At 38.5% G+C, this 24,507-nt stretch overlaps 1 protein-coding gene across 1 annotated transcript; it reads right to left on the bottom strand.

Moving 5' to 3' along the window:
• Window positions 1–1,557: 1,557 nt before the first annotated feature.
• metap1d (methionyl aminopeptidase type 1D (mitochondrial)) lies at window positions 1,558–8,035 on the bottom strand. The gene is made up of 10 exons (XM_042429949.1): window positions 7,929–8,035; window positions 5,109–5,275; window positions 3,777–3,926; window positions 3,544–3,692; window positions 3,045–3,087; window positions 2,784–2,947; window positions 2,578–2,675; window positions 1,940–1,987; window positions 1,777–1,855; window positions 1,558–1,681 (listed from the first exon to the last, which is right to left on the bottom strand). Exons 1-10 carry the CDS (start codon window positions 7,969–7,971, stop codon window positions 1,597–1,599), a joined length of 1,026 nt encoding a protein of 341 aa, XP_042285883.1. The 5' UTR covers window positions 7,972–8,035; the 3' UTR covers window positions 1,558–1,596.
• Window positions 8,036–24,507: the final 16,472 nt, after the last annotated feature.

Below are 24,507 nucleotides of genomic sequence, written 5' to 3'. Positions count from 1 at the left end.
TATAAAAGCTTAAATACAAAAGTGGAGACGTGAGGTTAAGAGACAAGGCACCAGTCTGCTCTGCTCTCGAGTATTCATAACTTTTCTTTATTAAATCCACCTGTGGATAAAAGATATAGGCGGTAGAGAAGAATTGGAAAAATAGAACAGAAGGATGTTGCTATGCCGGGAATTTACACCCCCCCCCACCCCCCCGAGCTGAATTTTTGGCCTCTGGTTTGTGCAGATTTTTTCTTCACCATGTTCGCTGATGAAGTGAGTACTGACATTGTCTACATACTATGAAAACCCCTGTCATGATGGGCAGTTGATAAATAATTTAGCCTCAGGCCCCAGGAGAAGATTTTCACCAAGGATTAATCATTGACACCTTGTTTAAGCGTGACTTAAACATTAAGCTTAGACATACTCAGATTTACAATTGCTTGTTTTTCCTTCTGCTTAAGAGCCACAAACAAATATCAGATGGACAGACGTAGCGTGCTGTGCTGCTGGCCATCACACGGTGTAAACAGAGGGAGGACGTGAGGCCTTTGCTGGTCACAGTACAACATGCTATTAGAATAATTTAGTGCAGTGTGCTGCCATCTAGTGGCTACACTTGACTACAGAATGTATCACTTAACAGGAGACAGGTTTCCACTGATGGAATTGACAGTTAATATTTCATGATTCCTCTGTGATATTTTTTTGGAAATTAGGGGTTTAGTGACATGAACAAAATAACATTCTAAAACTACATTACACACATTATACATGTTGGGTTCTTAAGGATCATTTAGATGTTATTTGACCTATTTGATTGCTTTAGGCAAAGAAAAAAAGAAATCAGGATTTACTACTCTAACATAATTACACACTTGGAGGTGTAGAAAAGGCTTTGAAGCAACATTTAGATAATGATGAAGTGTGATCAGTTTTACAAAAAAATAATTCAACAGTTGATTAAATAAAATGTGAGATTTTATGATTTTATTAAATACTCAAAGTTTTACAGTGTTACAGTGGATGGGGTTGTGCTAAAGGAATCTGGACTCATGACCTCAGTGCGTCTAAAATCCCAGCTACAGCCCCGCTTGTACGGCTCCCATTTAACTGTTTCAAGTCCCTCTAGATTGTCACAAGTCACATTTCACTGTCTGTCATAAAGGAGTGAATAAATCTGAGCGTTGGCTTCAAAAAGTCAAACCGCTCAGCGGCTGAGGGGCTAGAAAAGGAACAGACTGAAATGCGGAAGAAACTGAATCTCTTATCCTGACTTGTACTGAATATAAACACTCACATCTGAATAAAACTCAAAATTCAGTAACTAAGATAAGGTAGTCATTTTTCTGCTGTTTATGCTCCCATGATGGGTGAAGAAACCCACTTTAATCGAACTAAATTTAGAGATACTGTATGTGTAACCCATACTTAATAATTAAATGTAAAATAAGAACCTTTATCTCTTTTTTACATATTACAGGTAGGCTTATTTAGATTACGTCCATCATCAGTGAATCACCATTCAAGTGGTTTAGACCCTCTTTGATGTAAACACATTTCTAAAAACTGAAGAAAAGTTTATGTAGAGGTCAGCAGGTAGATCACTTCAGGTCACAGATTGCTCTCTTCTGGCAGTTTAGTGAGAATATCCACTCCATCAGATGTGATGACCACCGTGTGTTCAAACTGAGCCGATCTGCAAGAATGTAAATACAAAACAGAGCTGCACATTAAAAATTTATGACCATTTAGTCGGAAAAAGTGTGTTTTTGGTCGCCCACCACGTTGTACCTTTTATCATCTGCGGACACTGCGGTCCACTTGTCCTTCAGGATTCTAAATTCTGCAGACCCCTCCATCAGTATAGGTTCTGCAAATGAACCCACAATATCAGTCCTGCTCTCATACACTGTGGCATCTTAATGTTTACACGAAATTGTAACATGTGACTCGCCTATTGTGAAAGCCATTCCTTCGTCCATGGTCATGTCATTGTCATTAGCTGAAAATGAAGAGAAAAAGAGTTTTAGAGAATTTGGGCAACATAGGACATTTATTTCTGCTACTAATTTTATTGTTGCCATATTTATTTTCCTGTTTCAGTTTTCAATATCCTTACCTTACAAACTAAACATGTTTTGTGAGTCTCTTCTCTTCTGCTTACAAGGCTATCAATATTAGCGGTGCTCAGTACATGTACAAACCACTTTTTAAAATCAACAAAGCTTCAAACTGAACTGACTATACTGAATCACCATCGTCACCGACCATATCAGTAACTTTTAGCAGTGGAGTTCCCTCACTGTGTGCAGGGATTCACAGTACATTACCTCCTCATTAAAGCATATTAAAAGACAGCAAAAGCATTTAGTATCATATTTAAACTCCATATTGACTCAGATTAAGACATTTTAACTTTAAGTCAAACGAGTGAGAGACTATCTGAGAAAGAAAATTAAAAGTATGAGAAAATGAATGAATGCCACAAATTTGCTTGGAATAATTAATCTATCAATCAATTTCTTGGAACCACTCTGTTCATACGAGTGGTTCTTGCATGAGGTCTATTGCCAAAACTTTACACAAACTTACCGTGGTGCCAGATCTCAGGATGGCAATGAAAGCAGGAGCCTATTCCATGTCCAATGAAATACGGACACACTTGAAAGCCACTGGCATGGGCTACTTCACTGCCGGAAACATATTAGTTAAAAGAATAATGAATGTGATTATATGTAATCGTGTATTTTATCTACTTATGCATTTTATGTGTGTATTCAATGTGTGTGTGTGTGTACCTAATAGTGTTCCCTATAACACAGAGCTGTGCACCCGGCTTGCAGGCAGCAATGGCCTCATCTCGGCAACGCCTGGCAGTTTCCACCAGTCGTTGGCCGACCTCATCCACCTGGCCAATCAGGAAGGTTTCCGAGGTGTCGCCGTGGTAACCATCCAAATACACCTATTGTGAATAGGCAGAAGTCAGTGATGCTCTAACTGATCATGTTGGCAGTAATGTCTATGAGTTTGTTTGTGTGTCTGTTACGGCATCAACCTACAGTGACATCAATATTGATGATATCTCCATCTCGAAGTTGCCGACTGCAGGACAAAGGAATATTAAAAGATGAACAGTGTATACAGAGAACCCCTTACATTTTTACTAATGCTTAATTTCTGCTAATACCATTAATACTGGACTTCACCATGATATCTCACCATTAAAATATACAGTATATATCTATATGAAGTATTTATTACATTTATCTAAGATCAAGTCAAATTTTCCAAGAATTAATTCTGACTTATCAACCAAGTTCATCATCCAAAGTTTTTATAGTTTAGTGCAACATTTAAAATTTAAGTTACCAAAGTGCTTTAAATCTGGTTCAAATGAAAGATAAAAATGATTTTCTCAGTGTCTGTATGTATTTTATGATTAGTAGATTCTCATTTTGGAAGGAAAAAAAGAGAAAATGACATAAAAATATACTGAATGCAGTACATTTTTTGTTTTCATGCATCCAGTTGTTGTCAGTGAATGTGCAGCGTGCTCACCTGTCAGGTATGCCATGACAGACCACGTTGTTCACAGATGTGCAGACCGATTTGGGGAAACCCCCATATCTGAGAGGTGATGGGTAGGCGTTGTTCTTGATGGTCTCCTGGTGCACGATGAAGTCTATTTCATCTGTCGTCATACCAACCTGGAAGCCACAAGTCATGACTGTTGTGTTGTTTTTGTTCTTTATCATGACATAGAAACACAAACAATACTTGTAGGTGCTTACCTTCAGACTGCGTCCAGCTAGTAGCAGCACATGCCTGGCTAGCTGACATGCTCTGGCAAGACCTTCAATCTGCTCTTGGTCCTTGATCTCTATGTAGTCTGGCCATTCTGGGACCACTCCAGTGCCCACATAGCTAGGTCGCACAATGTGCTAAAGTCAGAGAGGAGATGAAAGAGGAGGATATAAAGGGTGAGTCATATTAATATTCTACAATTCCATCTAAAAACAGAGTAATTATTAAGAGATACAGACGAAACTACAAAGTAAAGTGATGAAATTCAAAGACAGAGTTTCTGTATTGTGTTCATCAGTTAATCCAAGTGCCTCCCAGCCCCGTTCCTCTTGTTCATTTAGTCCAATAGTGTGCTTATTGCTGAGTGAAAAACTGAGTGTGATAGTAAATATGGGAATGAGGTCTAGCTATGTGTAACTTTGAGGTCAATTTAGTAATCAAGTGTAACTAATGGAGTTCTGTGCTTAACCCTGGAGAAGATGTCAGCGTGTGTGTGTATTTTTTTTTTATATACCTCTTTTGTATGTGATAGGTCTCCTATTAAGTGAGGTAATCCATATGTGTCTTTCTTTTTTCCTTTATTTTTAATGGAATGAGAATTGAGTCAGTCAACAACGCATTAAAGTTTGAGAGGTTTATCATGCAGAAGACCTGGAAATGACATCAATACATATGTTCTAATGATTGTTTTTAATGCTAATTAATTTCGGCATGTTAGTCATTTTTATCTTACTGGTTAGTACTATTAATATTGAAGTCAATTAGCCTCAAGAAACTAGGAGGTCCTATGTAAGTAATTTAAGATCTTACTGCATCAGTACTGAGGCTGTTATGGTTATTTTAACCTATTTACAAAGCAGAGGAAGATTTTCAAAATTGATTAAACATGTATCTGGCATACTGAAATAACAAGATTAATTTTAACATTTCTGTCACCAGCTAACAGTAAGAAGCTGCAACCTGAATGTTTTGTACACTGATACTCTTTGCTATTGAGAAAAGGTGTCAGAGTTCAGAGAATCTGTGCATATTGCCAACCAGGTGTGCCCAAGTCATTTTTCAAGATCACACACTTTTTTTTTTTAGTTTTTACTTGTAAATATACAGAGGGCAAAATGCTCATACTTTAGGCTGGTGTAAAGGAAACAGGCTGAGGTGAACAAAACACAGTAGAGTACAGTAACACAATTAGCATTTGATTGGCTTTATTTTAGCTGATAATGATCCATTGAAATATGCCTGGATCAGCCGTGATACCAATCCTTAGGAGTGGCCTGGGACATATCTTCTTAGGACTGTGGCAACATAAGCTACTGTACCTTGGGTACCACGTAGGCAGGTCTAACAGCAGCTGGACGAACTACATTGTGAGAGTGAGAATTCTTCCACTTCCTCCAGAAAAAGCGCCGATGTTGCTGACACAGTAGGGCTGTGGGGGGACCACAGCTTCCTAGACAACAAACTCTCCGCAGGAAACCACCCAGTCCTGGAGAAAAGGACAGAATAAAAGCAACACAATAGAGAGCTATCTGTTTATGAATAAAAGACTCCTGCTTTTCTGAGAAGAATAAATGGCAGGAAAGGAGTTCCTGTATTTCCCCCTCAGCAGTGCTCTCTTTTCAACCAGCTGTGCAACAATGACAATTTTTTATCTGCATATTGTGTGACCCACATCAAAGGAAAATTTCTATTACCTTCTGATGGATGATAATGTTTTTTCTGAGTCTGACTCTGTAGAAACGTACATATATGACAACAAAATAACCTTTCCTAAAAGGAAATGAGGGAGCCTCACTACACCACTCAACAATACAAAAAGTTGAGCATACAATCATGCTCAAGCTGCCACCAAGAGGAGCAGAATTAGGATGAGAGGGGTAGATTGTCACTAGCAGTATCTACAGTATGTAGTTACAAAAATGCTGCGCTTACAACACAGACTATGTAATTGCTACATTCCCAGTTTGAGTTCTGATGGGGACCTTTATTGTATGTCATTTCCCTATTTCAATATCCAATAAAGGCGCTTTTATTTATTTATTTTATTTGGAAGGGAACCACACACAGTGTTAAACATGAATATTAATATTTGATGTACTGTATCAGAGTTAGCTTATAGCTCATTTTCCGCTGTAGTCCCTTCAGCAGGTCACAATTAAAACATATAACAGCACAATAAAAAAAGGTACAAAGCAAAAAAAACACACAGGACATACAATACACAATAGCATATCACACACACCCAAAATGTCAATGAGAAATTACCAATATATGCTTGTCCAATTAAAAGTGAGACTATCTGCGTTCATGAGAAGACCATGAGATTAAATGTAGAGTCAATGGTTACAAAGCTGAGTAGCTTTTAGCAGAATTTGGTTTTAAAAGTACAGATGGAGCTGCAGCTGCAAAAATACTTCAAACAATAAAATATAAAAACTACATGAAGACTGCAAAAATCTGGCTTAAGCTGCTTTTTTTAAACTGTGTTTTCAATGCCAATAGTGTTGACTGATACTAAAAATAACAGAGAGAGACAGGAAACAGGGGCAGAGAGAGAGGTATGACATGAAACAAAAGGGTCATACACCAGGGCGCCCGATGGATAACAATTGTTGCTGTGGACCGTTTCCTATCAGCAGCATAGAGGGAGGTTTTTCCCCATATTGTCCTGCCAGTGTATCAGCCTGAATGGTGGCAAAAACAGTACCAAAGCTTTGCAACAGAATTCAGTGCACCACCATTTCTATTCAAAATATTTTTTGCTATGTATGTTAAATAAAATGAGACATTATACACATTAAACACTGTAATTCTAATGTTGCATTGAAGAGACCAAACAGGCCCCTTTGGCACGACTAAAACAAATAGTATATCAACATAAAATGAATGACTGGAAAATACAAACACTACTATAACTACCGTAATATAAAGCCAAGAGAAGCGCTGGGCATTATAACGATAGATACCCTGGCTTACCAACCAGATAAAGGTTTTAATAATTTGAATAGTTGCTAATTTGTTTGGGAATTTACACTAAGAATGCGTACTAGCAGCTAAGGCAGGTCCTGCATTATAAGCTAATTTTGTGCTCCTGTTTTGTAGAGGGTAAAATCAACTTTAAGACCTTTGTTGTGTAGAAAAACATGGGACCAGTGTTTACTATTCCAGCACAGGAGTGCTGCTCAGCAAATAATGAAGCTGGCATGTAAAGTTTACTGTGCGCAGTGTGTGAGGTGACAGGGTACAAATCCAGTTCATGAGGGCGGGGGGAGCAATCCTATGCAACATACATTCAGTGACCCCTTTTTTATTAGGTACACCTGTACAATTGAATACAATCCAATACAGCTGTTGAGTCTACATTTTTGATGCTTATAATGTTTGTTTTTTTTGACACTGTCATAAAGATGCCAATTAAATGATATTTTAGCTTGAGGTCATTGTTAGAGATAGTGTATGAAAACAGGGAGGACAAAACAAAAAAAATAGAGACACCTCTCAATATAATGTATTCCAGTAAATCACAACCTTTTAATATGATCTAAAAAATAAACATATGATAGAATTTCTACATTTCAGACTGTCAACAAAAACTGAACATTATAATTCTTTTGAAGGCAGAATTTATGGCAGATCAGATGGATTGCATTGAATATCAACAGATTGCATAGTTGTGCCTAATTAAGTAGCGACAACTTAGTGTATGTATATAATTTTATCCGTATCAAGAGGTATTATTGTTATTTAGTAGAAGTAAGTTAGTAGAAGTATTGCAGTACAAGATTTAAGCGTTTTTAATAAGTGAAGTGCACAGCTGACTCATGTGAACTTGTGGAAAGCTAACTGTGTGTGTGAGTGTATTTTGGGGGCAGACTGACACCATCTCCACTCATTTTAAAGTCCATTTAGTTCATAAACTCCCCCCGGCATGGACAGGTGAACTCAATGACAACATAAGTTAACAGTAACTAGCAAGTCAACCTTTGCTGACATAAACATCGCCACTTTACTTCCACATGTCACCGCTGCTGTCATGTTTTAATGCATGTGGTAAATAAATAATTGGTTTTTTTACGTTACGCGAGGAGCAACTGTTTATGCTAGCTCTCTCTCGGGGGAGCCTGTAAATGAAAAGGTACCTGATGTCCTGGATACAAGTCCTGCAGAACAAGGAGCCGCCATCAATATCTGTTAGTCACGTGGTGCGGAAGCATGCGTCTTTTTTCCTTCTTCTTCTTCTTCTTCTAATGAATTTCCGGCAGACTGTACACTGAACAGCGTAATGCTGCCATCCACAGAAAGGGGACAGCTATTTATCCTATATTTTTGAATATAGGCTAGTTGCATGGAGATATCTTAAGATTGCTCTACCAGTAGGTTGAAAATTCATTTCAGATGCAAAAAACAACTCCCTGGATAACTGTGGCCTTTCACTTCTGTAATTATTACATGATAACATAACATGTTGGACTGTTTCCAAATCTCCATACTGACACAGACCGTCTGGATGTTTGCCTATGACTTTCAAGTAGCTGGCTAGACCACAATGCCCTGGTCTCAACCTAGCTAGAACAACATCCTCCCTTCTTCCAGAGTTTATCATCCACCTCTTACTTTTAACAGATGACTGCAGAGAGAAATTTGCCTACCCCTTCTTTCTTCTGTCCACTCTTTTTGTGACTGAAGCTCTAATTTTTCTTTACAAAAGCCAAAGCATTCACATTTTCCCAACTGAACCTTCAATAGTTTCCCTTAAGGGCATTCCTTAGCCAATTTGTCAGAGATTTCATTTCCCTCAACCCCTGAGTGCCTAGGTAGCCTATCCACAAAAAGCCCACATGGCAGTCTATATTCACGATCCTAAACAAGCAGTCCTGGGCCCTTGATGTCCCATCTCTCAAAGCCAACAAGGCAGCTGCAGAATCCGAGCAGATGATACTTTTAGGGGGTTTGACCAGGTCTACCCACCATATAGCCCATAAAATTGCCAGTAGCAGTATTATCAGATATGTGGATGCTCTGCTGGATCTGAAGATTAGCCACATACATCTCAAACCCAGTTAGATCCATCAGTAAAATCTATACTCTTTCTTAAATTGATTTAAATACTTGTAAACATGACTACATGGAAGATTTCTATTCTGATCAAGCAAAGATGTACCTCAGGTTCATGGAGAAACTGGCAAGGAACAGGAGACCAGACAGACCCAATCACACTGTCTTGCTCAAGCCCAATGTTTACTGCAAGCTGTTTTATGAGGTGAAGGAAATCTGACTACTTCTCCTTACCTATAAACTCCCAAACATCCTTCAAAAGATATTTAGCTGTAGAGCTATATTTAAGGCCACTAAACATAACCCAATAGTGATGCCCCAGTTTGTTGGAAGCATGCTTACCCTTCAAAACATCTTTATTTACAACAGAGGGTGAACAAGAGTCATATAAAACCAGTAACAAATAAATAAATAAATATATAAACTATTGAAAGTCTTCTTTCATATCTTCTTCACATCTTTGATTAAAGTTGCCATACTGAGATAAATAAATTGATGAAAGCAAGGTTTAGAGCCAGACCATTTAGATTTGTGGATATGAAAATTAAATTAAAATAATTATTATATAGGCAGAGGTAATGTCTAGCTACTTTCCATTCAAATAGCTATAACTTCACATCGAATACACATCTAATACCAGTTTTCATTTTGATACAATTCTGTATATTTCCCAAATAAATTTGTATAAACACAGTGAAAAAACAAATGAAAATATCTGAATATCTATTTGAATTACAAAACACACAAACATAATCTATGTTTAGACTAAATCTTTCCAAAATTTCTTTTACAGGGTGAATGCAATGTACCAAAACCCCGAAGGATAACTTTATTACTAATGCAATATTTATACACAACTATTCTTTTGTTCAATTTTAATGACATTATGAGTTATGGAGGCCTTTTGTACATCACAATCGAACCTGGCTTGCTTTCACTTTTCTCAAAGATCACAGGAACAGCCGTAGCTTTTTTTTCCCTCTCTGTCAAGCACTGACAACTTCTTTAAGCAACATGCCCATCCTGGCTCTGGGTGGGATTCTGGGCAATTCGGTCACTAAATTTGTGAGGAGACTCCTGGAGCCTTTCCTGCACAGGGAGAGAGAGAGGGTGACAGAGATGATGAGAACACTTCATTCTCTATCAGACCCTTTGACCAAAATCCACCTTATTCAACAACCAGCACCATGTACATCAGATCAGATAAGCACATAAGGACTACGTTACCTTTGAGGTGGGCTACGTCCCACTATGCAGTCTTGATGAGTGAAGGAAATGGGCAGAACATAACCAACCTGTTGTATTCTCAGTCTCACACCATTCAACAGAAGGCTACAAAGAATAGTATCGACAGGTATTTAAAAGGGCTGTATTCATTTATTTATGGAACTAGTACAGCTCAGGTGGAGTGTTTTTGACATGCAGATTTCTACACTGAAAATATGAATAAAACCCAATATAAATTGTAGTAATATAATTTTGACTCAAGTAGGGGGACCAGCATGTGTCTGCAACCAGTGGTGTGGCACAAAGCTCTGACTAGGACCCTTGCATATGCATCCTCACTGGGGTCCCATCCCAATTTTACTACATGCAATGCATTATGCCTGTAAACACATAACTGAACCAACAAGTAAACACATGCTTCTGTAGTGATTATTACTACAAAGAGTACATCTTTCTGATAAGGCACTCTTTATAAAGGGTTTATACCTTGTAAAATGGCTTTAATTGATTAATAAACAAAAAAAGCATTAACTGATGCTGTAAATGAGGTTCAAGGCTTGTGTACATTTGTTGTTTTCAAGTGGCTTCCCTTCTTTACTTTATTATATTTATGTTATATTTAGCATATATACACTATATTCCAATGCATATATGTAATCTAAATGCAATGACAATTATTCTCTTTTACTCATACAATTGTTACATGTTACCAATATTGTAAAATATGTTCTGCATCGAAGGAATACAGACATGAATTAGTAAGTAAACGATGATAATACACGTTACTAATAATAAAATAGCAACACCAACAGCACCCTAACAAAAGAAAACAAAATACAATTAAAATAAATAAATAAATAGTTTCTGCTTCTCAACAACACGGCTCCCCACCACCCCAGACAAACAATGATCCACTCTCTCTGGATCATTCATTAGGGTCATCCTCCGGATCCATTAGATTATCAATATCAAAATATTTAAGATAGGAAATAAAGGGGCTCCATACTTCTTCAAAAGCTTTGTATTTACCTTTTGCAACAAATGTTGTCCTTGGTTTACTAATATTCTTCCATTGTAAGGCAATGAGACTATTTGTGAAACACACATACCTATAAATTTGTATTCCTTTTGTTTCAAGTGTATGTTGCATGAGTGTAACTGCAAAATGAATGTCTTTATTTCGAGAGGAAGCTAAACCTTGAGGATATCTTATGGTTCACCTCTTTCCAGAATTCCCTTATCTCCTTACACTCCCACACACAGCGAAACAACGTTCCTTTCAGTTCATTACATTTAATGCAAGTATCATTATTGAATCGGTGTAGTTTAGCTGGAGTGATGTAGGTGTACATTAGCCGGTTATATTATGGCAGTTTTAACCATGTTTTCATTGTTCGCTGCTGAGCATCCCTACATGCCTCCATCCAGTCGCTCATTGAAATATCCTCTTTAAATCCTCTCTCCAAGCCTCTGTCTAATCTAGGCTCTGAGGATTCCTGTGAACCCGATTCAAGCATAGAGTATAGTAACAAAATCAAGCCCTTACCATAGCAATCTCTTGTTACTTCTTTTTCCAAGGAGGAAAGAGGAGGCATTCTGAGAGAGTGGTACTGAGAGAATGACATAAAGCCTCTTACTTGTAAGTATTTGAAGAAGTGTTTTCTAGGGATATCATATTTAATTACTAGTTCTTTAAATGACATAAGTTTATCATTCATGTATAGATCTTCAGTTTTTCTAACCCCTTTACCGGTCCATGAGGTAGTTTTTTGTGTCTGTCTCATTCTGTGACATAATGGAAGACTTAGAGTTGTTAATCGTAACCTGATATCAGATATGGTTGTATGTCTCCTTACTGCTATTGCAAATGGTTCTATAGCAATGATAAAGAGGAGAGGAGACAACAGGCACCCCTGAAAGCAAACCCTAAAGACTGGGAATGGTTTTGATACCACATTGTTGGACAGAACATTAGCCATTGGGTTACTATAGTGTAAAGATACCCATTTGCAGAAATTCTTGGCCAAATCTGGTAACCTGACATGCCAGATGGTTTGTTACACAGAACCATCTGAGAAGTTGCCCTTGAAAACAGTTTGGAAAAGGGCAGGCACACAAAATACTTGGCAGGTGATTGGAAGAACCATCTGTCTATCACCATCTACCACTATCTATCTATCTATCTAAGGCAACTGGATTCACAAGATCAACTGAGACCTGAACCATGAAAGAATCTGCTACTCTGATCACCTATTGTCAGACCACCACTGACCTTGTCAAACCACTGATTCCTTGGACTTCTGATATTTTAATTCTTCTATTTGAAATTTTTATCCAATTAGCAGTGAAAAGTGTCCCCTAGAAATCAGCCACTGCTTATAAAAATAACACAACAAACTAAAATGACTGTTTCAGAACTGTCTCTGTTTTCTCTATAATAGATTTGAATTTTCTCTATAATTTTCTTTTGCACAAAATTTTAAATACATCTGATAAAGTACGTTTTTACAGTAAAACAACAGCAAAATATTGCATACACATACATGATACAATAATGTGTGTGTGTGTGTGAGAGAGAGAGAGAGCTCTGTGTAGCTTATAAGAAAATGAATGAATATTTCACAGCACAAGTTGCAGCATATGAATATTACTGAAACATTTTCATGACAAGTTTGACAAATAATGTGTCATATTTTAACAGCTAAGAGATCTGGACAGTTCAAGTGCACACTCAACACAGTATGAGTGCGCTGTTGTTTCTTTGAGTGAAACTTCCCACAATGCTCACAGGTGTAAGGCTTTTCTCCAGTGTGAGTGCGCTGATGAATCTTTAAACTTCCAGACTGGGTGAAACTCTTCCCACACTGGTCACAGGTGTAAGGCTTTTCTCCATTGTGAATGCGCTGATGAATCTTTAAATTTCCAGACTGGGTGAAACTCTTCCCACACTGGTCACAGGTGTAAAGCTTTTCTCCAGTGTGAGAGTGCTGATGAAGTTTCAGACACACTGAGAAAGAGAAGCTCTTCTGACACTGGTCAGAGTGATGTAGTTTCTCCACAGTGTCGGCACGCTGATGCAGATTTATTTGTCCTCCCATGAAACTCTCCTCACCCTCATTGTGAGGTCCAGATACTTTTCCCCCCAACTGTTTCTATTATGCAAAAAGAGAGGAGACAGACACAAGAGTGTAAGAGGATATCAAATAGTAGAGCTCACTAATAACACAAGAACAGGTGTCCTGATACATGAAAAATTGACGATGTAGAGGTAAAGAAGGTATTTCCTTTGCCAAGTGAATAGTTTTCACACATGTGAGTGCAGTATACACAGTGTAGTCTTGTGTGTAACCCCATATGTGTAGTCTGCAAGATGTCCACACAATGAATCAAAATGTACAGTTCCACAAATTAGAAAACTGTACATTCAAAGTGCATCCAATTTACATGACAGTAATGTCCTATTATAATGAAGACAGTGCTCTCTGTCTTAATTACCACACATTTTCTATAAACATTCCACATATCTACATTAAAGGATAGGTTCACAATCTTTCAAGTCTATGTTAATGCAATACTGAAACAGGTTTTTCTCTGTCATCATTCCTCCTGTTCATATTGGACATTTAAAGATTGCTTCCTAATGAGTCTACAGCCCTCCTTCTGCACAAAAATGTATTCAAAAGTTTATCTGAAGCTAATGTGAAGCTTTAGCTATTCTCATTAGTCATGTCAAGTGGATATTTTCCCAATTTAAAGTCTTTTTAGTACAAAATTCCATGTAATTGTTAAAATCCTTAGTAAAATGTCTGGTATTCTCTACTGCAGAGAGCAGCCATAAGACTGGACCAATATGTTGGTGGCTGAGATGCATCCCACAGCCCAGAATGTGGCATCCACATATGTATGAGCCTGTTCTCGAGAGCCCGGTGCATCTTGCACAGACACTAAAGTCTACCGTGTGCGTTGGTATCAGACGCCAAGGGGTGTGACAAAGTGTCGGTATTTGATGCCCAGGGATGAGAACATGTTGGTTTTGTGATAGGAAACTGTTCACTTGGTAAACTCTACTTGAGTTGCCAAGATGAAGCCAATGCTGAGGTGCCAAAAACTGCAGTTCCTCAAATGGCCACTTAATGTTGGATCCAAAAGCGAGTCAATCCAAAACGGCAACCTCCGAGGCTGAAAAATGAAGCCAATGCCAAAGTGCCAAAAACCTGCATTCTATCTAATGGCCATCAGGGGGTGAGTTCACTGGCTGCAAAAAGAAGTCCGATTGTATGGAAGTCTATGAGAAAATGACCCTACTTCTCTCTTGATTTATTACCTCAGTAAACTGTTTCCTAATGAGTTTATGACGACAACGTTACTTACATAATGTAACCATGGCATTTACAAGTGGCTGCTATTTCACAGTGTGTTTTCAGTTCACTAAAGTTAATTGTAACAATTTGGTCGCATTAAAAAAAGTCTTGGTCAGCATTTGGTTGTAATAAAAGACCCACCAATGAGTTGAATGATCAGTTTTTCTGGTGAGTACATTTTGTCTTAACTCTTTGCTAATATTCGCCAGTGAGAATTAATATTAGCATATAGCATTATCACTGTTAACCATAGATTGTAAATGCTAAGCAAGCTAACAGCTAGCACCATGGTCAGCTCCACCCTCTTGTCCAAATATGATCACTTCTGGCTCCAAAAATCAAACATGGCGATGGCCAAATCCAAGATGGCGATGGTCAAATCGCTACACTCGAGGCTTCAAAACAGCAGTTGGCAAACCAATGGGTGACTTCACAGTGACTACGTCCATGGTCTATGGTCAATCCCCATAGACCCCCATGTTAAAATACTCAACTTTACAGCAGAAAATAAACATGTTTACAGCCTGGTACAAACATGGTTTTGGTCTCTATATAACTCACTCGTTTTAATTTTATTAAGCTGTAAAGTTATGCTTTAATTAAGGACATGGCCACTTTGAGTGACAGGTCGCTAGCCGCTAAATGGCTTGTTTCAGCAACAGACTGCATTCGGCCCACCTCAGCTCCATCTCTTTGCCCATTTTGGGAGTTCGTTGGAGTCAGGCACTGCCAAGATGCCGACTCCAAGATGCCGCCCAATTTGAGCTTCAAAATCACTCTTCAGAAACCAATGGGTGACATCACAGTGACTTCACGGGAAAAGACACTTGGTTGGAAGCAGAAGCGAACAGTCTCCTACAGCAAAAGCAACTTTTTGACTTTTTGCCATTATTATTAAAACAAATATTTTACCAAGATTTATATTTTTATGTCAAAACTTGCCAATTCACATACCAAAAAAAATCTTTAACCAATGGGATGAAATTATTACTGTAATAAATTTATTTGGGGAGAAAGAAAACCTTGTATAAAACTTAAGACGATCAAATTTAATTAAACCAATCACTGTAAGCAACAATTCAGTAGCAAAGTGGAAATAAATGGAAATTCAAAAACTGGGTAAATATTGGAAGATGTATATATCTGCTATAATTACTATTAAGGACATTAGTAAAATTGAAAATACAGGGAATTTAACCATACTTTGAACAACACTTTTAAAAACTGGGCAAGTGAAGGCTTGATACGGTATAATCAGATAGTTACAGATAAAGGAATAGCGACTTTTGAGGATTTAACAAAACTATATAACCTACCAAAATCCCACTTTTATAAATACTTACAAATGAGAAGTTACCTTGTAAAAGAAATTCGGACTAAATAAAACAGTGAAGGAGATACTACACCCTTTAATAGCTTGTATGATAAGTATATCTAATAGAGCTAACACAAAAATTATACTAGGTCAGATTTACTGCATTATGGAAGAAGAATATAAAAGTCAAAGGAATCACCAGTTGGGAGAAGGAGCAGAATTTAATAATATCACCAGAAATATGGAAGGATATGAGCAATAATACACGGAAAACCACAAGCTCATTCATTTGGAGAGAGTACTCTTGGAAAATTCAACTACAACTAGGTGTTCTTTAAAACACCTGTTATTCAATCAAAGTATTCCAGGGGGGTAACACTAAGTTGTTGGCGAAGATGCAGGGAGGTAGAAGCCAACCACACCCATATGTTCTTTTCAATGCACACTCCATTTTGGGAACACCAAAGTCGCTCTCTCAGCAGACTAATAAGTATCTAATTTTAAGAGCAGCAGCACTTAAACAGATGACATAAAACTAGTTGAAACCAGAGGCAACACAACTAAGCAATTGGGAGGACACAATTAGCGAAATTTGTGAAATGGAGATAATAAATCACAGAATTAGGAATCTAGCTAAACTGTTTGATGTGAGATGGAAGAGGGTATATTAAACAAATATTACACAAAAATAAAAACTGTATGCCGTAAGATACTCCCTGAGCCGCACATATTATCTACTATATAAATCAGGGTCCAAAAGTCTGAGACCACTTTCCCATTGGGAAAATCACTATTTGGTGGAGCTGTTAACTCATCTGAAATGTGACCCTGACTACACACTGCTTTTCAAAAGCCAAAAAGGTTGGAAACCACTGGTTTAATCTTTAACAATGTGTTGTTTTTCCCTCTGAAATGTAGTGGAGTGGATTTATAAAGTAGCATCAAATGGAAATACTCAAGTAAAGTACAAGTACCTCAAAATTGCACTTAAGTACTGTACTTGAGTAAACCTTCCACCACTGTCTAACAATAAAGTTATAATATTGGAGCAAGTGAGCTTTTAAAGGTAGGTAAAAATTAACTGTGATAGAACTGAATATTTGAAACATACTTTAGCTTAAAACCCCTACCCCTAACCTGTCTACCACCTATGTAGGGTCTGAGTTAAATATTTAGAGCTTTGACTGCAAATGATAAGAAAAGAGTGATTTTGAAGCGGATATTAGATTTTAAAGACTTTTATTGAATGACTTTTTCCATTTTTGTACTCATGAAACCATTTGGCTTTTGGGGGTCAATTTAAAGTGTTCAATTGATGAATTGTTGTGAGGAAAAGTTGGAGGAAACCGGAGAACCCTGAGTAAACCCATTCCACCTCAGTGGTAAAGTACAAGTACCTCAAAATTGCACTTAAGTACTGTACTTGAGTAAACCTTCCACCACCGTCTAACAATAAAGTTATAATATTGGAGCAAGTGAGCTTTTAAAGGTAGGTAAAAATGAACTGTGATAGAACTGAATATTTGAAACATACCTTAGCTTAAAACCCCTACCCCTAACCTGTCTACCACCTATGTAGGGTCTGAGTTAAATATTTAGAGCTTTGACTGCAAATGATAAGAAAAGAGTGATTTTGAAGCGGATATTAGATTTTAAAGACTTTTATTGAATGACTTTTTCCATTTTTGTACTCATGAAACCATTTGGCTTTTGGGGGTCAATTTAAAGTGTTCAATTGATGAATTGTTGTGAGGAAAAGTTGGAGGAAACCGGAGAACCCTGAGTAAACCCATTCCACCTCAGTGGACAACACACAGACCCAGAAAGGCTCAGGACCAGGACTTGAACCCTCGCCTTTCAGCTGTGAGGAAACACTGAGGTAACTGTGAGAGCTCAAGTCCCGCCCCACATGGAGGTAACCTGGATGTGAGGAAGTAAAGATGGCCTCTTATACTGTGGCAGGCAGGAAATGGAAGAAGCCAAATGGGCATGCCAGAGGGGAGTCTGCCTTTTTGAATCCAGTTAACTTAAATTACTTTGGGACTTTAAGTTTTGTTATTTTTCTTGCTTTGACAGTTAGTTTGGTTGTAAATGGTTTCTTGATTGAAATGTTTGCTGATATTAAGGTTAATTTGTGAGTTAATTGTTTGTTCCTGCCTCCCACCCCCCACCCCCCACCCCCTTGCAGTCTCTGTAGGCTAGCCTGTGTGTATAAACCTTCCTTTGGTGTCATTTGTCAGGTCAGTTATGTTGAATTCAAGTTGGGTCGCTGTCTGTTTAGTTGACCTCAATTTGAGTTAAATGGCCCTAGTTTTTGAAATTCCTTTTCTCTAGTTTTCCTGTTTTTGTATTTTGAAAAAAATTGTTAAGTTGAAATTAAGTTGTAAGCTAACTACCATTTTTTGCTTTACACACTTGGCTTTCTTGAGCCTTACTGCTTGTTCCCTGACACCACCACCTAAATAACCCCAGCACTAGTTTTAAGTCTGAAGGAGGGACCCTCAGATTTAGAACCACTGACCACCCCTAAAATGACCCTGAGAGCTCCATAGAGCTGAAACTCTTTACTAACCACCCCCCTAAATAACCCCAAACCTGGGTGCCCGTCTGAAGGGCTTGGAGATGGCTTTTCCCAACGCGGAGAAGAACCTGGAGATGGCGCACCGTTTCTTCGCCATAAGGTGGTGGCGGAATTGGTAGGTGATGATTTTTTCACTGACTGGCCCCTTTAAACTGAGAGAAACCAGCACATTCGTTGCACAGCCCCAACCCTTCATCAGGTGTTTGAACACCGCCTTGTCGAGTTCTTCAAACGTTTCTGGGGTTATTGTTATTTCCTCTCCCTCGACCTCGGCCCATATCCTCTGGAAGAGACGCTGGATGATGACCTCTGGCTGTGTCGTGGTCCTGTTCACCTCGGCCTTGTTGTACAGCCGAGAAACCAGCTTCTCCACGAGGAATAGGACTGCTAACTTCTTTCTCTCCACCAGTGCTGTGTCTTCCTTTGAAGATCGGGATCGTGTCTCCCTATGTTTAGAGGCTGGCGCTGCATTAGGTATTAAAGATGCGTGCTCCTGCTCTGCATTGACCTCTGCCGACTGTGTCTGTGACACTGACACAGGGTCTTGAAGAGCCAGTGTGATTATTTTGGAGTGGGAGGCAGCCTGGGTTTTCTGCCACCAGTTGATCAGAGCCAGGAAACAGCGGACTTTCTTCTGTACATCCTTATACATGGCAGCATCGAACTTAGGAACAGCCACTGCCTTCCTCCTGATGGCTTCTGGAATGATATCTGGCATCATATTCCCATATTTGATGTAGCAGTAGATCATTTCGGTGAGTTCTTTGCTGATCTCCACTACATTGGTGCCAGAAAGCGTTTTATACCTGGGAAAGACGCAAAGCTCCTTCCCGCCTTCGTCTTTCTGTTTGTCCTCATCCTCCACCATTAACACATCTTCGATAGCCGGGAAGAGAACCTCCATCGACTGGCTGCTTTCAGCTTCAGACTGCTGATGGAATTTGCTCTTCAGTTGCGCCACAAGGCGATGTATCGACGCTTTGATGAGGAGCTTGGCAAAAAAGTTCTTTATAATGCTGCCCACTCCTTCCAGAGACACTCTGCGCTTCTGTTTGGATTCTGGAGTTGAAGTCTCGACCTCACTGGCGATGATTTTAGCAACGTCTATTGACACAACCTCAATGTCAGAAGAGGTCTCAGACTGCAGCAGCTGGTACTCCGAATCTGATACATCCTGCAAAAGAGGCTGTGTGATATCACTAACAGCTTTCTCAATAATCCCCTGGACTTCTTTAGCTGTTTCAGCCACAAATGGGTCTTGTAGGGGATCCTCCTCAGGGGTTTGTGGCTCCTCCCCTTCTGACTGACAGCTGTCATTGTCTTCTTTGACCTCCAGATACTGCGATGCCAGATCCTGGGAGGCAGTCTGGCTCGCTGTCTGCCGACGTGCTCGGGATGTGCACTTTTTCATCTTGCCGCATCTGGCCACAAACGTTTTCAGCATTTTGGAGGCATGCTTGATCATGTTGTTCAACCTGATGGGGGGAGTGATGTGTTTGCTAAATCCAGGCTCAGTGGCGTTATGAGCAGAGAGGGCAGAGCTGATGCTTTTTGTGATCTCTTTAGCAAGCAGGTTTGTCAGGCGTTCAGAGCTGATACACTGACACTGGTCTGGGTTCTTTATGTCCAGAGCCTCACCGAAGCTCTGAGCCAGTGTGTCGCCCAGTTTTACCTGAACTTGCTCCTCGGAAATGTTGACACATGTGTTTTTCAGAGAAGCCAAAGAGAAGTTTGTCACTGCTTGTATAATGTCCAACAGCAGCTCAGCTAACAAGATTTTGGTGGCGTTGTCAGGACATCCAATTTTCAGCAGAGTCCACTGGTCCTCCGTCATCCTATCAACAAAGGTTTGGATTGGCGGGCGTAAAATTTCAACTGTGACGTCCTGCATCTCCTCTGAGCACGAGCTTCCTGTTCTATTCATGGTGATTGTGATGATGTGTTATCTTCGATGCTCGATGCTTGATGCTTGATGCTTAATGCTTAATGCGTTCTATGTACTGCACTGGGCTAAGTTTTCACGTACTAATACACGGCGAGTAGATAGATTAATTGGTCGATTCATCCGGTATTCACTAATTCAGAATTTACTATAAAGCTTTGATCCACTGGATCAAAATAGATCAGTGGCTATGATCTTTGATCTATCTAAACATCAAAGCCACTGATCTGAATGACCTAGAACGTGATGTCACAGATCAAGGGAGCCACCTGTTCCGTAAACCCCGCCCCAAAGCAGCAATTGTTGCACAGCAACCGTTGCTAGGCGCCACCAGCACCCTTTGGCAGGCTGTGTTGTAGCCTTTAGTGTCTTTTTAATGTCTGAAATTATTTTCAAAATGCAGACATTTTGGGAAGTAAATATTTTTTCTGTTTAATCTTCATATTGCATCATAAATGTGATTCTGGTAATGATCCACAAATAAATTAGGGTATTTTGTTGAATCACACAGTGGTGGAAGAAGTAGCCTATTCAGATCCCTTACTTAAGTGAAACTACTAATAAAACAATGTAAAAAATACTCCATTACAAGTAAAAGTCCTGCATGAAAAATCTTACTACTGGTTTGGTCCCTCTGACTGATATATTATTATATATGACATCATTACATTATCAATACTGAAGCATCATTGTGTAAACAGCATGCTACTGTTGTAGCTGCTGGAGGTGGAGCTAGTTTAAACTAATTTATATACAGTTAGATAGTTTTGTTCAGTGGTTCCCAACCTAGGGGTCGGGCCCCTCTAAAGATAAATCTGAGGGGTCGTGAGATGATTAATGGAAGAGAAAAGAAGAAAAGACAAACCTCTGATACACAAATCTGTTTTCAGTTTTGGACTTTTCTCTAATCTTAGATTTTTGGTGAAATGTTGGATCATTTGAATATTTATTGAAATTAAACCACATGAAAAGTTTAGAGGAGCTGTTAACAACTCACAGACAGCTGAAATGTGACCTTGACTACACCCTGCTTTTTATAAGATGTCAAAAGTCAAAAAGGTTGGAAACCACCAGTTTCATCTTTATCTATTTCATCTTTGTATTTTAAAAGCTTGTTTTCTTATCCATTATGTCAAATCTTCATCTGAAAAGTAACTAAAGCTGTCAAATTAAAGTATTTGAGTAGAAAGTACAATATTTCCATTGGAAATGTAGTGGAGTGGAAGCTTGTAAAGTAGAATCAAATGGAAATGCTCAAGTAAAGTACAAGAACCTCAAAATTATACTTAAGTACAATACTTGAGTAAATTCAATTCACTTTCCAACACTGAAATCACAGACTTTTGTATGAAATATCACAGAAACAATCTGTGTCACGTGTTGCTCATTGTGACCCACACAGAATGTGTTCACATTTTTGGTTTGTGTATTTGTAAAGTTAACTTTAATTTTGGTATTAGACTTCTGTTTATCCATTTTAAATGGATCTGTGTTGTATTAGCAATCTAGCTGTGAAATTTTCTTTAATTTTCTTCAAGCTACAGCAGCAAATACACAGCAGTTAAACACACACACATTGGTGGAAGAATTACTCAGATCCTTTACTTAAAATTAGCAATACCAGAGTTTAAAAGCACTCCATTACAAGTATTACAAGTATTGTCACGTAGTATTAAAAGTATTCATTGTGCCATAAAATGTGTCCTGTGACTGATACTATATTATTTTATGACATGATTAAATTGTTGATACTCATGCATCAATGTGTATGCAGCATTTTACTGTTGTTTTACTGTAATAACGTACTTTATCAGATGTATTTAAAAGTCACAGTTTTTTGTGTATTTTGTGCAAAAGAAAATTATGGAGAAAATTCAAGTCAATTGCAGAGAAAATGGAAACAGAGTTCTTAAACAGTCATTTTAGTTTGTTGTGTTGTTTTTATAAGCAGTGGCCGATTTCCAGAGGACACTTTTCACATCTATTTGAATAAAAACTTCAAATAGAAGAATTAAAATATCAGAAGTCCAAGTAATCAGTGGTTTGACAAGGTCAGTGGTGGTCTGACAGTAGGTGATCAGATTATCAGATTCTTTCATCGTTCAGGTCTCAGTTGAGTTCATTAACCCTGCAAACTGAAGAAATAGAAGGTTGTGTGGTGAGATGTCGAGCTCTAGTGGTTTTAAGTAGGTACAGCATGTGTGCTCTTCAACTGCTTTACTTTACAGTAGTTTGATGTTCAAAAATGAAGCAGAGTTTCAAGATGTTTTTCTGTTTGTGCTGCAGTAATAAGAAAGATGGTTGCATGGAGCATTTCAGTATAATGGACTTTACTGTACAAAACATCCAACATAGAACATTTCATGAGGAGGAAGTCTGGGCAAATTATCCAAAATTAAAAGTCAGATTTTTATTTGTTTATTTGAGTGTCCTGCACCATATGGGGTTACAACACACTAGACCACATCGATAACCAAGATGGCCACATGATAAATCACAATGTACAGTTCCACAAATTAGAAAACTTTAAAGCATTCAATTTACATGGCAGTAATGTGCTATTATGATTGATACAGTGCTCTCTGTCTTAGTTGCCACGCATTTTCTATAAATTTCATCAAAACAAAAATCTCCACATTAGAGGACAAGTTCACAATCTTTCAGGTCTTTGTTAAAGCAATAGTCAGGCCCCAAATGAACACTGAAACAGGCTTTTCTCACTGTAATCATTCCTCCTGTTCATTCTGGACATTAAAAGACCACTTCTTACTGAGCTTACAATATAAGTGATGGAACAAACTCCACAGTCCTCCTCCTGAGCAACAATGTATTCAAAAGAATATCTGAAGCTAGAAAAGGGGTGGTGTGTTTGCCAACTAATATTGACTTTCTAGCTATCTTCTGGTAGCGTTAAGCCAACCTGCATATCCAGCTATATCTTTATAATGATAATAATTGCCTGACGTCTTTGACCCATAGACATCAGTTTTGTATCTCCCCTGGTGATGTTCTCACAGGCCTTCACTGCAGCCACCTTCAGCTCTAGCTTGTTGTGGGCTCTCTCTGCCTTTAGTCTGGTCTTCAGCAAGTGGAATGCAGCTCAATTGGATTGAGATCAGGTGATTGTCTCACTGACTGACTTCACCCTGAAAAGCTCTTTGGTTGCTTTGGCCGTATGACCGTTGTCTTGCTGAGTGATGAAATGTAGTCCAGTGAGTGTTGATGCATTTGGCTGAATATGAGCACACAGAATGCTTGTGTATCTGACTGCATTCATCCTGTTGGTTCTGTCAGCAGTGAAATCATCAAAAAATTTCAGTGTGCAGTGTCTCAGATTTTAATTTCATCAGTTCAAGGAACTTTGTTCCAGACTTCTACTGGTTTCTTTTTGTGAACTACAGCCTGCCTCTCTGTTTTTGACACTTAGCAGGGGGTTTGCATCTTGTGGTGAATGCTTTTAGGCTCTGGTCATGAAGTCTTCTCTTGATCGTTGACAAAGAAACATACATCCTGGAGAGCATTCTTAACTTTATCTTTAATTTATCTTGCTGCTGCTCAGGACTGATGTCCTTCGATTCAAAAATCTCCCTGTAGAGTCTAAGAGCCAAAGACTTTTTACAACACTTAATCATCAGTATCATCTATATAATAAACTTTTTTTTTTTTGCTTCATTCACTTGTCTCTCCTGATTGAACTACCTCTATAATTTCTCTCTGATAGACTTGTGCTTTTTTCCCCAACCTCATTATTATATTCTTCACTTGCATGGGCACCTCTTTACTCCGCATATTGACAGACAACTCCACCACAACTTCAATGGCAACTCTCAACTCTCCATCAACGTGTGAGCTCTTTTGTACACAAACTAAAGTTGAAACGACACACCGCTGCCCAACAAACATTTAGTAGCCAAGTGTCCATTTACATTTGACCTCTAAACTTTAGGCATTTTGTGATAAAAGGGCTATATCTGCCACACAGTTCTTTCAATATTAATGTAAACCTACTCAAACTAAAGCTGAGAGAAGCTTGGCGCTTTATTGCAGTGTACATTATTCAATTTCAAATTGAGTGTGCTGAAGCACAGAGCCTGTGGAGAAAAAACTGTGTAACTGTCTGGACTGTACAGTATATAACTCCTCCTCTTTTTCTTTTCCATTCAATTTATCTCTATCCCCCAATTCAATCATTACTGACTAATACTAGTATTGATCATAATGAGATGTCCATATGAGA

The sequence above is a fragment of the Thunnus maccoyii genome, chromosome 12, assembly GCF_910596095.1.
Source record: "Thunnus maccoyii chromosome 12, fThuMac1.1, whole genome shotgun sequence".
Lineage (NCBI taxonomy): Eukaryota > Metazoa > Chordata > Actinopteri > Scombriformes > Scombridae > Thunnus > Thunnus maccoyii.
The sequence above is the reverse complement of the archived record's forward strand: the minus strand, read 5'-3'. Positions and strand labels throughout refer to the sequence as shown.

Bases quoted from the DNA above. Each gene is read 5' to 3' on its own strand.
- metap1d (XM_042429949.1), bottom strand. From the start codon at position 7,971: ATGGCGGCTCCTTGTTCTGCAGGACTTGTATCCAGGACATCAG. The intron at 3,693-3,776 runs GTAAGCACCTAC...TGTGGCTTCCAG, and splicing joins TAGCTGGACGCAGTCTGAAG to GTTGGTATGACGACAGATGA. The intron at 1,988-2,577 runs GTAAGTTTGTGT...CTTCATTTTCAG, and splicing joins TCCTGAGATCTGGCACCACG to CTAATGACAATGACATGACC.